Genomic DNA, 15527 nt, shown 5'->3' on the forward strand with positions numbered 1-15527 from the left:
TCTTTATTTCCCATTCCTCATGGTTAGACAGAACGATATTACTGTTAGCTACAATTACAATTTACAAGCATAACTTCCCCTCCATTTAGCAAAACTACCAACACCAGTGGTGTTCAGACCACATGGCAACTGTTCTCCCACCATATTTAACTAATACCTGATCTAGCCCCATCCTCCCCACCCAATGATTTTTTTTTAATGTAGCACCCGGAGGACCACAGAGAATTTAGCAGCTTTCTGGTCCAAATTCTGACTCAATTTTGGTGGATCTGAAGCTGGAAAGAACTTGCCACAATGAAGAGCATCCTAAGATACTGGTAAAAGGATTGTCCAATGATGAAGATCAGGATTCGACATCCTGGGACTGCACTCACCACAAGTAAGACCCGAAGATAGCCAGCAGTTCGCAATCCTGGCTAAACACTGTGGGTAACATCTACAGCTCCACATAAATGATCTCTGGGTTCCAATCACCCCTTCTAATCTGTCTCCGACTCTCCACACAAGGAAGCCCCCGGTGCTGCATGGGTTCGGGAGGAAACATGGGCCCAGGCAGCCTCCCAGGTGACCTTTATCTCACCTTCTGCTCTCATTCTTAGCAACTCCAGCAACCAAAAGTTTACCCACTCAATGCCCACTGTTCAGGGTTTTGACGTCTTCCTCAACTGCATCTTTTTTTTAAAAGATTTTTGTGATGTGGACCATTTTTTTAAAAGTCTTTACTGAATTGGTTACAATCTTGCTTCTGTTTTATTTTTTGGCATTTTTCCTGCAAGGCACGTGGGATCTTAGCTCCCTGACCAGGGATCAAACCCCCACCCCCTACCTTGGAAGGTGAAGTCCCAACCACTGGGCTACCTGGGAAGTCCCTCAACTGCATTTTTCTAACTCTACAAGAGACACCAACTTCTACAGTTCCATCAAGAACTCTACCACTAGATCAAAATTGAAACAGTAAATTCACCAACATTAAAGTTCTAACTTTCCAATCTCTTTTATATGTTTATGGCCTATAAGGACTCTTACACAAACAATGTTCCACCATCTATTTAATCCAGTCCCATTCCTTTTCACTTATTCACATACACTTTATATTTTGTTTTTTTAAGTAAATGTATTATATTATTTTTAATTTTTATTGGACTATATACTTGATTTACAATGTTGTATTAGTTTATACTGTACAGCAAAGTGAATCAGTTATACATATATATATCCACTCTTTTTTAGATTCTTTTCCCATATAGCTCATTACAGAGTTGAAAAGAGTTCCTTGTGCTATACAGTAGGTCCTTATTAGTTATCTATTTTATATACACTTTATATTTTGTAATTCATCACTGTGATCACTATATTTTAGCACCTGCAACATTCTACAGATCTGTCATATTTTCATTGACTTGCCCAAACAGATAGGAACTCAATTAGCAACATATTAAATTTTCCTCAAAATGGATTTTCCAGCAAAAATAATATCAACTGGATGAAACATTTCTATCTTCAGAACACCCAAAACTACCTAAAAATCTACTTCAATTTGGTGTTCCCATCACATGAAATGATGGCCTCAATGGATTATCCCCTCCTGGCACCTATCCTGACCCTCTACCAACCATCAGAGGAGAGACTGATCATAAAGGGTACTGAATCTACCGGGAAAGAAACCCTCACCGCCCTACCACCAGCACTGCCACATGAATGTACGTGCACCTGGTCACCTATGGTGAAAACCAGAAAATTGAGAGTGCTTCTAAATTCCTCCCTCTCTCTGCTCTTCAGCAAGTCCTGTAATTTCAACTCCAATATCTCTCTGGTCCCATATCTACTCCACCTCTCCAGAGCCACCACCTTACAACTGGGTCCACTCTTATCCTCAGGAATTACTGTACAAGCTAGTCCCAACAGGTCCAACCTTGCTCCAATGTGCCTACACTCTGTAAAGAAAGTCGACATCTACTTTGTGACATAGCAAGTAACCTAATTCAACCAACCCAACTACCTCTCCTTTATTTTCTCCTGCATGTCACACAGGACTTGGTGCCACTGCTGATTAGAACCAAGAGTGTTTTACTTCCCAATAGTAAGGATCCACTTTCAGAGGAGCACAAAACTCAAAATGATGAATGTTTTAAGCATAAAGAAAATTCTCCTTAGGAAAGAATGCTTTTCTCCATGGAATTCAAATGGCTTGAACAATAAGAAGCCAAGGGGATCCGTTTGTAATATGCATCCCCTACCACAAATGAAAAGACACCTTATCTTTAAATTAGAGGTTTTATTTCATTTAATGAGCTATTTAATTAAACAGATCATACCAGGATTTTAGTAATAAATGCCACCCATTATCTACCCTGAGTTTCTAATACAGTTGGCATTAGTAAAAGACATACAATCTAAAAATAAAAATATTTCAAAGTTCAAACATTTAATATAATTTTATCTCACGAAAAAAAAATTAACATACACCTCGCCAAAAGGGCAAAAGGAAATTGATATAAATGGATGGAATACACAATGGGTTTTTTTTTCCAGAGCATCCTTCATCACATCACTTATCCAGCACTCGATTATAAGCTGTGGTTTGTTCATCGGGAAAACGGAGTCCTTGAGGTTAACTTCCTGGCAGAGCCGTGTGAGCACTGAATTCTTTCCTTTTTTTTTTTTTAACATCTTTATTGGGGTATAATTGCTTTACAATGGTGTGTTAGTTTCTGCTTTATAACAAAGTGAATCAGTTATACATATACATATGTTCCCATATCTCTTCCCTCTTGCGTCACCCTCCCTCCTACCCTCCCTATCCCACCCCTCCAGGCAGTCACTGAGCTGATCTCCCTGTGCTATGTGGCTGCTTTCCACTAGCTATTTACCTTACGTTTGGTAGTGTATATATGTCCATGCCTCTCATTAGAGAAATGCAAATCAAAACTACAATGAGACATCATCTCACACCAGTCAGAATGGCCATCACCAAAAATCTAGAAACAATAAATGCTGGAGAGGGTGTGGAGAAAAGGGAATACTCTTGCACTGCTGGTGGGAATGTGAATTGGTACAGCCACTATGGAGAACAGTATGGAGGTTCCTTAAAAACCTACAAATAGAACTACCATATGACCCAGCAATCCCACTACTGGGCATATACCCTGAGAAAACCATAATTCAAAAAGAGTCATGTACCAAAATGTTCATTGCAGCTCTATTTACAATAGCCCGGAGATGGAAACAACCTAAGTGCCCGTCATCGGATGAATGGATAAAGAAGATGTGGCACATATATACAATGGAATATTACTCAGCCATAAAAAGAAACGAAATTGAGCTATTTGTGATGAGGTGGATAGACCTAGAGTCTGTCATACAGAGTGAAGTAAGTCAGAAAGAAAAAGACAAATACCGTATGCTAACACATATATATGGAATTTAAGAAAAAAAAGTCATGAAGAACCTAGGGGTAAAGCAGGAATAAAGACGCAGACCTCTTAGAGAACGGACTTGAGGTTATGGGGAGGGGGAAGGGTGAGCTGTGACAGGGTGAGAGAGAGTCATGGGCATATACACACTAACAAAGGCAGTAAGGTAGATAGCTAGTGGGAAGCAGCCACATGGCACAGGGATATTGGCTCGGTGCTTTGTGACAGCCTGGAGGGGTGGGATAGGGAGGGTGGGAGGGAGGGAGACGCAACAGGGAAGACATATGGGAACATATGTTTATGTATGACTGATTCACTTTGTTATAAAGCAGAAACTAACACACCATTGTAAAGCAATTATACCCCAATAAAGATGTTAAAAAAAAAAAAAAAAAAAAAAGAAGATGTGGCACATATATACAATGGAATATTACTCAGCCATAAAAAGAAACGAAATTGAGTGATTTGTAATGAGGTGGATAGACCTAGAGTCTGTCATACAGAGTGAGGTAAGTCAGAAAGAGAAAGACAAATACCGTATGCTAACACATATATATGGAATTTAAGAAAAAAAATGTCATGAAGGACCTAGGGGTAAGACAGGAATAAAGACACAGACCTACTGGAGAACAGACTTGAGGATATGGGGAGGGGGAAGTGTAAACTGTGACAAAGCGAGAGAGAGGCATGGACATATATACACTCCCAAATGTAAGGTAGATAGCTAGTGGGAAGCAGCCGCATGGCACAGGGATATCGGCTCGGTGCTTTGTGACCGCCTGGAGGGGTGGGATAGGGAGGGTGGGATGGAGGGAGACGCAAGAGGGAAGAGATAGGGGAACATATGTATATGTATAACTGATTCACTTTGTTATAAAGCAGAAACTAACACACCATTGTAAAGCAATTATACCCCAATAAAGATGTTAAAAAAAAAAAAAAGATGTGGCACATATATACAATGGAATATTACTCTGCCATAAAAAGAAACGAAATTGAGCTATTTGTAATGAGGTGGGTAGACCTAGAGTCTGTCATACAGAGTGAAGTAAGTCAGAAAGAGAAAGACGAATATCGTATCCTAACACATATATATGGAATTTAAGAAAAATAAATGTCATGAAGAACCTAGGGGTAAGACAGGAATAAAGACACAGACCTACTAGAGAATGGACTTGAGGATATGGGGAGGGGGAAGGGTGGGCTGTGACAAAGCGAGAGAGGGCATGAATTCTTTCTTCTGAGTCAAGTACCCACACCATTGTCCCTCAAATTGGAAGGCTTTGGATGCCGACTAGCGGTCCATGTTCCGTTTCCCATGAAATATATTCTCCTCCACTTCCTTCCCTGGGTTGAAAAAAAGGGTACTTGAAAAAAATTATAGAGACAGCCCTTAGTGGAAAGGGCTTTGAGGACACTTCTCACAGAAGATACCACTAGCCCAAAAGCCCAGGCACAAGTTCTTATCTGCAAAGGAGCTGAAATCAGCCAAGATCTTCAGTAGAAGCAGACTGTGTGAAGAAAGTTCCCTCCTGTTTTCTCCTTCTCTGCCTGGAGCAACTCAGCCAGACTGCCTTCCATGTCTTCTGCCTGCTGGAGACCTTGGCAGAGCTCACAGATGATCAGAGATCCAAGGGTGGCTAATTCCAGGGTGTCCTCTATGTCCACGTTGATCACGTGCACAGGCTGCCAGGTCTCCTGATCTCTGGCACACATATCTGCCACAACCCTGTTAGACTCTCTCCGCACAGGTGAAGATGACATCGAAGGGATCTCTGCACTCTTGAAATCTTTCTGGGTGAGGCTTGATTCTGTCATTTCCTTTCAAGATGTGTAAGACTCCATTCCCTTTGTAGTATTTTCGGTCTTTACAGGAAAGGTCCTTGTGCATCATATTACATGAAGTTGAAAAGTCATAAGCCACTGGTTCCTTGGGCGCCAGTCTTGGGAACCTCACGAGGGATCCCATTCCAAAAGACCTGACACTGAAACTTTTCTTCCTGAGGATGCTGTGGGCTTCCATGCTCCTGTTTATGTTACACATACAGACCACAGCCACCCTGACAGGAGAGGAGGGCATTATGGCGGCTCCTTGGGACTCCCAGCCAGACGAGTGGACTTCAGGGGCCGAGGGAACTCTGAAGCCAGGAGGTTGGCCGGCTGGGTCCAGCTCTCCCAACCTGTGTTAGTGTCAAACAACGGAAACCGGGTTTATATGGAGTCACCTCCCCACAGTGGGAGGAGAATTCTTGATTGATGATTGGCTTAGCTCTTGAGTGATTGGGTTTGGATAGTGGGCTCTGACCAGAGAACCCAATCCAGTCATCAGAACCATCCGGTCGTTAAATCACCTGAACATCTAAATCTCCACAAGGGTATGCTTACCCCGTGGGTGTGTCTTGAAATCTCCACTTAGCCCTGTTGGTGCACCTGTGGATGGGGCTACGATTGATATTACGCAAATTACCTAGAGTCCTCCAAAACTTGTCACCAGCCCCTCCAGTGACTTGAGAACATGCCTGTGAAAAACGTGTTTGAAACTTCCAAGCTCACACTTAAGTCAATTTTACATAAAATTACAAGGGTTGTTTCATATTCCTTTCATCAGCTGATATTCTAGAAGTGTAATTGTGTCAAATCTCAGGACGATTCCTATAGTTTTGCCCATAAAGTAATAAAATGATTCACCAGTGTAAAAAGCGACTCCTGGAAAACATCCCTGCTGACAGTGTTTCAGGAGTTACAAGAACACTACACATCCTCCTATTGATTTTCTTGAATTCATGATGATTCTCCAGGGACTGAAGTGGCCTCCACCGGCTCTCCCATGTCTTCAAGTACGGCTCTGTCAGACCATTCTATACTGAAATAGTCATTTATAGTTCCACTCCTTTTGTTAGTTTGCACAGTTGACTGAGCAAAGGTCATGAACGGGACACCAAACAGGAAGGAGAGACAGTCCTGTCACTTCAAAATGGTACAGAATGAACATCCATTTAGAAAGCCACAGATTTTATGTCCCTGTGCCTCTGTCAATTATAGTGATTGTCACATTGAAAAGAGTCCTACCTCAGTAAACGCACTCGGTCTTCTCAAAGCGTGAATCCAAGACCCAGGGCCTTAACATCAACCTGGAATGTGAGACAAAGGCAAATTTGGACCACAGACCACCAAATCAGAAACTCTGGGAGTCGAGCCTGGAGATCTGGGATGTACGAAGCCCTTCAGGTTATTGTGATGTGCACCAAAGCATGAGAGCAGCTGTCTCAAAGCAGAGCGTCCTGAGCCTTGGCTGGACCTTGGAAGTCCCTGGGAATTCATTCCAAGCAGGGCTTCAAGAGCACAAGGAAGCAGGATGTTCGTAAGAGAAAAGTCATGGTAGGAAAAACCAGGCATAAATGAAAATGTACTCAGAACTTACATATAGCATGAAATTTTTTTTATTAGCGTCAGTGACCCAGACCTAAAACATTCTAACACACGGCGAAGAGCAAGATCTTGGGCTCAAACTATAATCAAGACCAGAGGGGAGGACCATGTTTCAGAAGAATTGAGAAATACTTCTTTAAGCCAACCCTTGAAGACTAGTACACTAACTGGTGCCACATAATGTGAAGAAGGTGAAGGGGGGAAACTCGGGGGATCGGCCATGGTTTGCTCATCTGGAAGTGGAGTTCCTGGATGTTCACTTCCTCACGGAACTATGTGAGCACTGAATTGTCTCTTCCAAGGAAAGTACCTCGAATGCTGTCCCCAGTGTTGGAAGGGTTTTATGCCTAGTGGTAGTCCGTGTTCCATTTCCCATAAAATGCTTTTCCCCACTTCCTTCCCTGGCTGGGGTGTCTCTGAAAAAAAAAATCATACACATGTCCTTTAGCAAAAAGAGTTTTGAATACACTTCTCACAGAAAATACCAACTAGCCCAAAAGTCCAGGCACAAGTTCTTACCGAGGAAGGAGTTCAAATCAGCAAAGATCTTCAGTAGAAGCAGACCGTGTGCAGAAAGCTCCTTCCTGTTTTCCCCTCTGCTGCCAGGAGAAGCTCAGCCAGACTGCTTTCCATGTCATCTACCTGCTGGAGACCTTGGCAGAGCTCACAGATGATCAGAGATCCAAGAGTGGCGTCCTCCAGGGTGTCGTCTATGTCCACGTTGATCACGTGAACAGGCTGACAGGTCTCCTGCTCTCGGGTGCACAGATCTGCCACCACCCTGTCATAGACGCTCTCCTGACATGTGAAGATGACATCAAAGGGATCCCTGCACTCTTGAAATCTTTCCGGGTGAGGCTTGATTTTCTCATTTCTTCCCAAGACGTGTAAGACGCCATTGCTTCTATAGCGTTCTCCATCTTTGCGGAGAAGGTCCTTGCTCATTTGCTCATACGTGGTGGAAAAATCATAAACCACGGGGAGGTTACCTGCACGTCCTGGGAGCCTCACACAGGATCCGACTCCAAAAGACTTGACATTGAACCCTTTCTTCATGAGGACGCTGTGGGCTTCCATGCTCCTGTTCATGTTACTCATACAGACCACAGCCACCCTGAGTAGAGAGGAGGGCATGATGGAAGCTCCTTGGGACTCCCAGCCAGATGAGTGGACTTCAGGGGCCGAGGGAACTCTGAAGCCAGAAGGATGACCAGCTGGGTCCAGCTCTCCCAACCTGTGTTAGTGTCAAACAACGGAAACCGGGTTTATATGGAGTCACCTCCCCACAGTGGGAGGAGAATTCTTGATTGATGATTGGCTTAGCTCTTGAGTGATTGGGTTTGGATAGTGGGCTCTGACCAGAGAACCCAATCCAGTCATCAGAACCATCCGGTCGTTAAATCACCTGAACATCTAAATCTCCACAAGGGTATGCTTACCCCGTGGGTGTGTCTTGAAATCTCCACTTAGCCCTGTTGGTGCACCTGTGGATGGGGCTACGATTGATATTAGGCAAATTACCTAGAGTCCTCCAAAACTTGTCACCAGCCCCTCCAGTGACCTGAGAACATGCCTGTGAAAAACGTGTTTGAAACTTCCAAGCTCACACTTAAGTCAATTTTACATAAAATTACAAGGGTTGTTTCATATTCCTTTCATCAGCTGATATTCTAGAAGTGTAATTGTGTCAAATCTCAGGACGATTCCTATAGTTTTGCCCATAAAGTAATAAAATGATTCACCAGTGTAAAAAGCGACTCCTTGAAAACATCCCTGCTGACAGTGTTTCAGGAGTTACAAGAACACTACACATCCTCCTATTGATTTTCTTGAATTCATGATGATTCTCCAGGGACTGAAGTGGCCTCCACCAGCTCTCCCATGTCTTCAAGTATGGCTCTGTCAGACCATTCTATATTGAAATAGTCATTTATAGTTCCATTCCTTTTGTTAGTTTGCACAGTTGACTGAGCAAAGGACATAGAGGTTGCCTGTGGGTCCTGGGAGCCTCACACGGGATCCGACTCCAAAAGATTTGACACTGAACCCTTTCTTCATGAGAATGCTGTGGGCTTCCACGCTCCTGTTCATGTTACTCATACAGACCATAGCCACCCAGAGCGAGAAGGAGGGCATGGTGGTTGCCACTTGGGACTCCAGCCAGACGGCTGGAGATTGAGGGGACTCTGAAGCCAGGGAAGACTGCCTCCATCCAGCTCTTCCAACTAGTGTACTGTCAAAGAACAGAGACCAGGCTTATATTAAATCACCACCCACCCTTGGTGCCTGGAGAACTCTTGATTGATTGATTGATTGATTGGGTTAACTCTCGATTGGCTGGGTTTGGATAGTGGGCTCTGACCAGAGAACTCAATCTAGTCATCAGAACAATCAGGTGATTAAATGAACTGAAAATCTAATTCTTTGCAAGGGTATGGTTACCCACTGGGAGCGTTTTGAAATCTCTAGTTAGCCCTGTTTGTTCACCTGTGTATGGGACTACTATTGATATTAGACAAAATACCTAGACTATTCCCAAGCTTGTCACCGACCGCTCCAGTGACCTGTGAACACGCATGTGGAAAATGTGTTTGAAATTTTCATGCTTACACTTAATTCAGTTATATGTAAAATTAAAAGTGTTTTTGCATATTTCTTTCATACGATTGATACTCTACAAATGTAACTGTGTTAAAGCAGAGGAAGGCACACACAGTTTTGTCCATAAAATCATAAAATGATTCACCAGTGTAAAAATTGACTTCTGGAAAACATCCCTGCTAATAGTGTTTCAGGAGTTACAAGAACACCACACATCCTCCTTTTGATTTTCTTAAATTCATGATAATTCTCGAAAGACTCCAGTGGCCTCCACCACTCATAGTGGAATCCCCAAACAAGAAGCATCAACATCAATTGGGAATGTATTAAGGCAAATTTTGCAAATTTTGACCCCAGATCACCCAATCAGTATCTCTGGGAGTGGAGCCCATAGATCTGTCTTTTTTAGAAACACTCATATGATTGTGTATTACACCAAGGCTTAAGAGCACCTGCCTCGAGGCAGAGGTTTCTGTAACTTGACTGGACCTTGGAAGTCCCTGGGAAGTTGTAAAAAGCACTGTTTCAAGAATAGAAGAGAGGGCTTCCCTGGTGGCGCAGTGGTTGAGAGTCCGCCTGCTGATGCAGGGGACACGGGTTCGTGCCCCAGTCCAGGAGGATCCCACATGCCACGGAGCAGCTGGGCCTGTAAGCCATGGCCGCTGAGCCTGCGCGTCCGGAGCCTGTGCTCCGCAACGGGAGAGGCCACAGCAGTGAGAGGCCCGCGTACCGCAAAAAAAAAAAAAAAAAAGAGAGACCTACTGTATAGCACAGGGAACTATTCTCATAATTTTGTAATAACCTATAAGGGAAAAGAATGTGAGGAAGAATATATATATGTATATATATGTGTGTATATATATATGTATGTGTACATATATATACACATATATACACCTGAATCACTGTGCTGAGCAACTGAAACTAACACAACATCGTACATCAACTATACTTCAATTAAATATATATATATTAATATAAATATATATATATATAAAGAGGCACAAACTACTAGGTATAAAATAGATAAGCAACAAGGATATATTGTACAGCACAGGGAAATACAGACATTATCTTGTAATAACTTTAAATGGAGTATAATCTATAAAATTTTGAATTACCTTGCTGTACCCCTTTTGTATATTGATATACAATATTACTAATGTAATATTGTATATCAACTATACTTCAATTAAACAGTAAAGAATAGTGTAAAAAGATCAAATAAAATAAAATTTTTAAAGGAGAGAATTAAGGTCTCAGAGCCCAAATTATAATCATGACCCAAGGGGAGGATCACGTTTCAAAGGCATTGAGAAGCACTAAGCTAAGCCAATCCTTGAAGGCCAGTTCACAAAATAGTGCTGTATAATTTGGACAGAGGTGAAGGGAGGAGACTGGGAGGATCAGCCATAATTTGCTCATCTGGAAAATGGAGTTCCTGGATGGTAACTTCATTGCAGAGTGATGTGATCCCTGATTGTCTCTTCCAAGGTAAGTACCTTGAGCATCGTCTCCCACATAGGAAGGGATTTTATGACTACTGGTAGTCCATGTTCCAATTTCCACAAAACGCTTTTCCCATCCATTTTCTTCCCTGGGTAGGTGTACCTGAAAAAAATCGTACAAAGATATTTTAATGGAAAGAGCATTAAAGACACCTCTCATAGAAAATACAGACTAGTTCAAAGTTCCAGGCACAAGTTCTGATGGCTGAAGAAGCCCAAGATCTTCAGTAGAAGCAGACCATGTGAAGAAAGCTCCTTCTAGTTTTCCCCTCCACTGCCAGGAGCAGCTGGGCCAGATGGTCTTCTAGGTCATCAGCATGCTGGAGGCATTGGCAGAGCTCACAGATGATCAAAGCTCCAAGGGTGGTGTCCTCCAGGGTGTCATCCGTGTCCACATTGATCAAGTGCACAGTCTGACAGGTCTCCTGCTCTCTAGCACACAGATCTTCCACAATTCTGTTGAAGATGCTCTCCTCACAGGTGGAATTGACATCAAAGGGATACTTGCAGTCTTGAATCTTCTGAGTGGGGTTTGATTCTCTCATTTCTTCCCAAGGTGTGTAAGGTTCCATTCCTGCTCTAGCATTCTTTACCTTTCCTGTTAAGGTTGTGTACATCTGCTTATATATCTTTAGGAAATGGTAAATCACTGCAAGATCTGCATTTTTGGAGAAAGAACAGTAGCTATAACCTCTGCAGTTTTTCACATACAATGTCTATTATGCAATCACACCCAATCAAATTTTACCAAGCATTTCAAGAAATATCATCATTAACAAAAATCATTGAGGAAAATGTAACAGGCACAGAACTACAAATGAATTAAATATTGGAATTATCAGACAGATATTTTTTAATAAAATGTTTATCTGGATCATTTTAGAAAATATCTATTGTGTCTTCAAAGTTAAATCATCACCAAAGGAGAAGTCCCCATCCAGGATCTCCAGGACCATAAGTAGTTGCCTATTGCCATCACAGGCTCAGCAAGAAGATGCACGGAAAATTTCTACTGAGTGTTGGTCCAACCTTAATTAATGTTATGAACTGAACTATAAATGTGAGCTATGAGGACTCATCTGTATCTCAGATGTGATGCCTGTATTAAACAGACTTCTGTGACCCTATTCAGAGATCCTGGCCCAGCCTGAGAGACTCCTGTTCTTCCTGGATTAGTTCAAGGAACCGAGATAACCCTGTGAGGAGCACACATATGATCCATTAAGACTGAGTGGAGCAGCGAATAATACCTCACCTGCTGAGCAGTTTACTGCAGAGCACTCTACTTCCCAAAACCTCCCATCACATCACCATTTGACTCAATGACCTGACAAAGCTTTGGCCTTTGGAAGAATTCTCACTGTCTAGAAATCTTGGGCTTCTCTAAGGAGGGCAGGGAGAACTACTTCTATAAATATTTCAAAGACAAGGACTAAGGTCTGAGAGCTTTGCAATTGACAAAAGACAAAAAGATGTGCCTCAAACAGCAGATGAAGGAGAGGGTAGTCTTACCGAACCAAACTTTGGTCCGCTTGCCCAAGCTCAGTAAAGCCAATCTACTGACACCGGGTTTGGGGAAAGGAAAGTGCAGTGTTTATTGCAGGTGCCAAACAAGGAGTCCAGGTGGCAAATACTCAAAAGACCCAAACTCCCCATGGCTTCTAGTGAAAGGTTTTTAAAGACAGTGTGCAGTAGAGGGTTGCACAGTGAGTGATCACCTCATAGACTTTCTTCTGATTGGTTGGTGGTGAGGTAATGGGGAGTCAGCATCATCAACCTTCTAGTTCCAACTGGTCTGGGGTCTACATGCTTGTGATTAGCATGCAGTTAACTTCTTCCACCTTGTGGGGGTTGTAGCATCTGCAAAATCACTCAAAGGATATGGCTCAGCATATCATCTTACAGCCCTTGAGAAGGAACTTAAGGTCCTTGACTTTGTTTAATGACAAAACTATTATTTTATCTTATTAACTCTTTGCTTTTGTTTCTGAATTTTCTCACTTCTCTGATTAAATTTATTCTTTGGAACTCAGAGAAGGCCTAGGAGGATAAAGTTTTTCTACAAACAAGAGATAGGCAAAGGACAGGTGGGGGGAGGGTGGGTCAGTCCCCAGAAGGCCCATAGTGTCCTGCTTGTTTACAGCAGGAACACACAGCCACTGCTCAGATCACAATCACCTCCTTTGTGCATTCTCTCTCCAATTTACTCAGCTTAGGTGACCAGAGACCTAATATTTGTGTACCTGTGTTATCCGGCTACTAAGGGAATCTAAGTACAGAAAATCCTATTTGATAAAGTTGACTTTCAGATGTATGGACTAGATGTATCTGTTTTCTCTCATTTCTTGGATATAAATACAAATGTGTTTCAGAAAGATGGTGACTACGAAAATTGCTGTAGTTTCATCCACTTCAATGTCAGGTTGTTTTGCAGCCAATTTTTACTCCTTGAGAGAATATACAGGAATAGATAATATATCTCTTCCTTTGGAGGTCTGAAAAATCTGCTTGAAAGCTTTGAAAGGCACCATCCAAGTTTTCAAGCTCAACAATAATTTCTTGTTCAACCGCCTAAGTTGAAGGACAGCCAGAGAGTTGAAGGAGAAGCTCTCGTGTTAAGATGTCACCCAGTATATAGTTGGAATACTGCAGTGAGTATAAGTACAAGACAATCAATGCTTTTATGCAATAAAAATATTTCCCTACTTGTTTGAGGCCCAAAATGAAAAATTTGTGAAACAAGCTATGGATGTACCAATGGATGCACCAGCATACCTATATATTAATTTTTTTCTAAATTAAATTTACAGTTTTGTCTTCTATATTAAGTACTGTCATTTTGTACAAAGAATAAATCTAAATTTACAGTGACTATTCAGAATTATTTTTTTCTCTCTGCTTCCTCCCCAGCTTCCTGAGCTCCAGCTGCTCTTATCCCTGGGAAAGTCCATGAGACGCTCAAGTGGGTTCTAGTCCATGGTTCATATTTCAACCTCAGAAATAAGTCCAGACCTGGCTGGAAGACAGTATTGGAGTAGAAGAATGAGGAACAGTAGCCACTGTATGTTACCGTTCATGGTCCCTCAGACCTGAATGATAAGTGACCATCTAACTGAGAAAATAACATCCTTGGGCATGAGGAGGCTTGGGTTTCCCCTGCCTGAAGCTACACTCCCCAAAGGAGAAAGGGAGGGGGGATAAATTAGGAGTATGAGATTAACAGATACAACTACTGTACATAAAATAGATAAGCAACAAGGATTTATGGTATAGCACAGGGAACTATATTCAATGTCTTATAATAACCCATAATGGAAAATAATCTGGAAATATATATAATATATATATATACATATAGATATATATATAATTGCATCACTTTGCTGTACACCTAAAAACTAACACAATATTGTAAATCAACCATACTTCAATTTTTTAAAAGATGGTTTTTCCTATAGTCAGTATTTTTTGAATGTTTTAAATGTCTTTTTTATTATTACTACTTTATTTCCAATTTTTTAAAGTCTATTCTGGAAAAAAATACCTTGCCCTCAAAGTTCTTATGTCTTCTTGTAATTACCTCTACAAGAAAGTCCATATTCTCCAGACACATTTTTATGTGAAATCAGTGGACACTCAGTTGTATTTCTGTGGCTGAACACAGTTTGTTTATTTCCAAATTACTTCAAGAACCCAGGCAACAATTTATGTTTCATGTACTTTAGGACATCAGTGAACTGAAACTTTTTAAAGCTACATTTGTTCATGTGAATTCTTTGAGTTTCTTACAGAAAGCTTTGCAGTGCAATTGTCTGACTTTTTAAAATCAATAGTCAACTCAAGATAAGGGTCCAATTTTATTTTTTTGGATGTTGATATCCAGTTTTTCCAAAACTATTTATTGAAGAGAGACTATCCTTTCCCCATTGTGTGTTCTTGGCACACTTGTTAAAGATGAGTTGACAGTACCTGCCAGTTCCATACTGTAGCTTTGTAATATATTTTGAAATCAGGAAGTGCTATGTCTCCAACTGTGTTCTTTTCATTCAAAATTGCTTTGGCTATTCAGGGTCTTTTCAGGTTTCATATGAACTTCAGGATTATTTTTTTCTATTTCTATTAAAAATGGCTTTGGAAAGAACTCAAACAAACAACCTAACAATGCACCTAAAGCAACTAGAGAAAGAAGAACAAACAAAACCCAAAGTTATTAGAAGGAAAGAAATCATAAAGTTCAGGAGAAGAAATAAATGAAAGAGATTAAAAGTAAACAATAGAAAAGATCGATGAAACTAAAAGCTGGTTCTTTGAGAAGATAAACAAAACTGAGAAGCCTTTAGCCAGACCCATCAAGAGAAAAAGGGAGAGGGCCCAAATCAATAAAATTAGAAACGAAAAAGGAGAAGTTACAACCGACACCACAGAAATACAAAGAAGCCTAAGAGACTACTATAAGCAACTATACGCCAACAAAATGGACAACCTAGAAGAAATGGACAAATTCTTAGAAAGGTACAATCTCCCAAGACTGAACCAGGAAGAAACAGAAAATATGAACAGACCAATTACAAGTACT

The 15527-nt window shown here is 41.4% G+C and overlaps 1 protein-coding gene and 1 pseudogene across 1 annotated transcript; both read right to left on the reverse strand.

Annotated features, from left to right (window-relative positions):
• Positions 1–4540: 4540 nt before the first annotated feature.
• Positions 4541–5495, reverse strand: LOC101285031 (RNA polymerase II subunit A C-terminal domain phosphatase SSU72-like; annotated as a pseudogene).
• A 1624-nt stretch (positions 5496–7119) lies between these two features.
• LOC117196559 (RNA polymerase II subunit A C-terminal domain phosphatase SSU72-like) lies at positions 7120–8076 on the reverse strand. Its single transcript, XM_033405558.2, has 2 exons — positions 7362–8076; positions 7120–7258 (listed from the first exon to the last, which is right to left on the reverse strand). Exon 1 carries the CDS (start codon positions 7974–7976, stop codon positions 7392–7394), a length of 585 nt encoding a protein of 194 aa, XP_033261449.1. The 5' UTR covers positions 7977–8076; the 3' UTR covers positions 7120–7258; positions 7362–7391.
• Positions 8077–15527: the final 7451 nt, after the last annotated feature.

Source organism: Orcinus orca, chromosome 8, assembly GCF_937001465.1.
Source record: "Orcinus orca chromosome 8, mOrcOrc1.1, whole genome shotgun sequence".
NCBI classification, from domain to species: Eukaryota; Metazoa; Chordata; class Mammalia; order Artiodactyla; family Delphinidae; genus Orcinus; species Orcinus orca.

Excerpts from the sequence above, each read along its gene's own strand:
- LOC117196559 (XM_033405558.2), bottom strand. The coding sequence starts at position 7,976 with ATGCCCTCCTCTCTACTCAGGGTGGCTGTGGTCTGTATGAGTAACATG.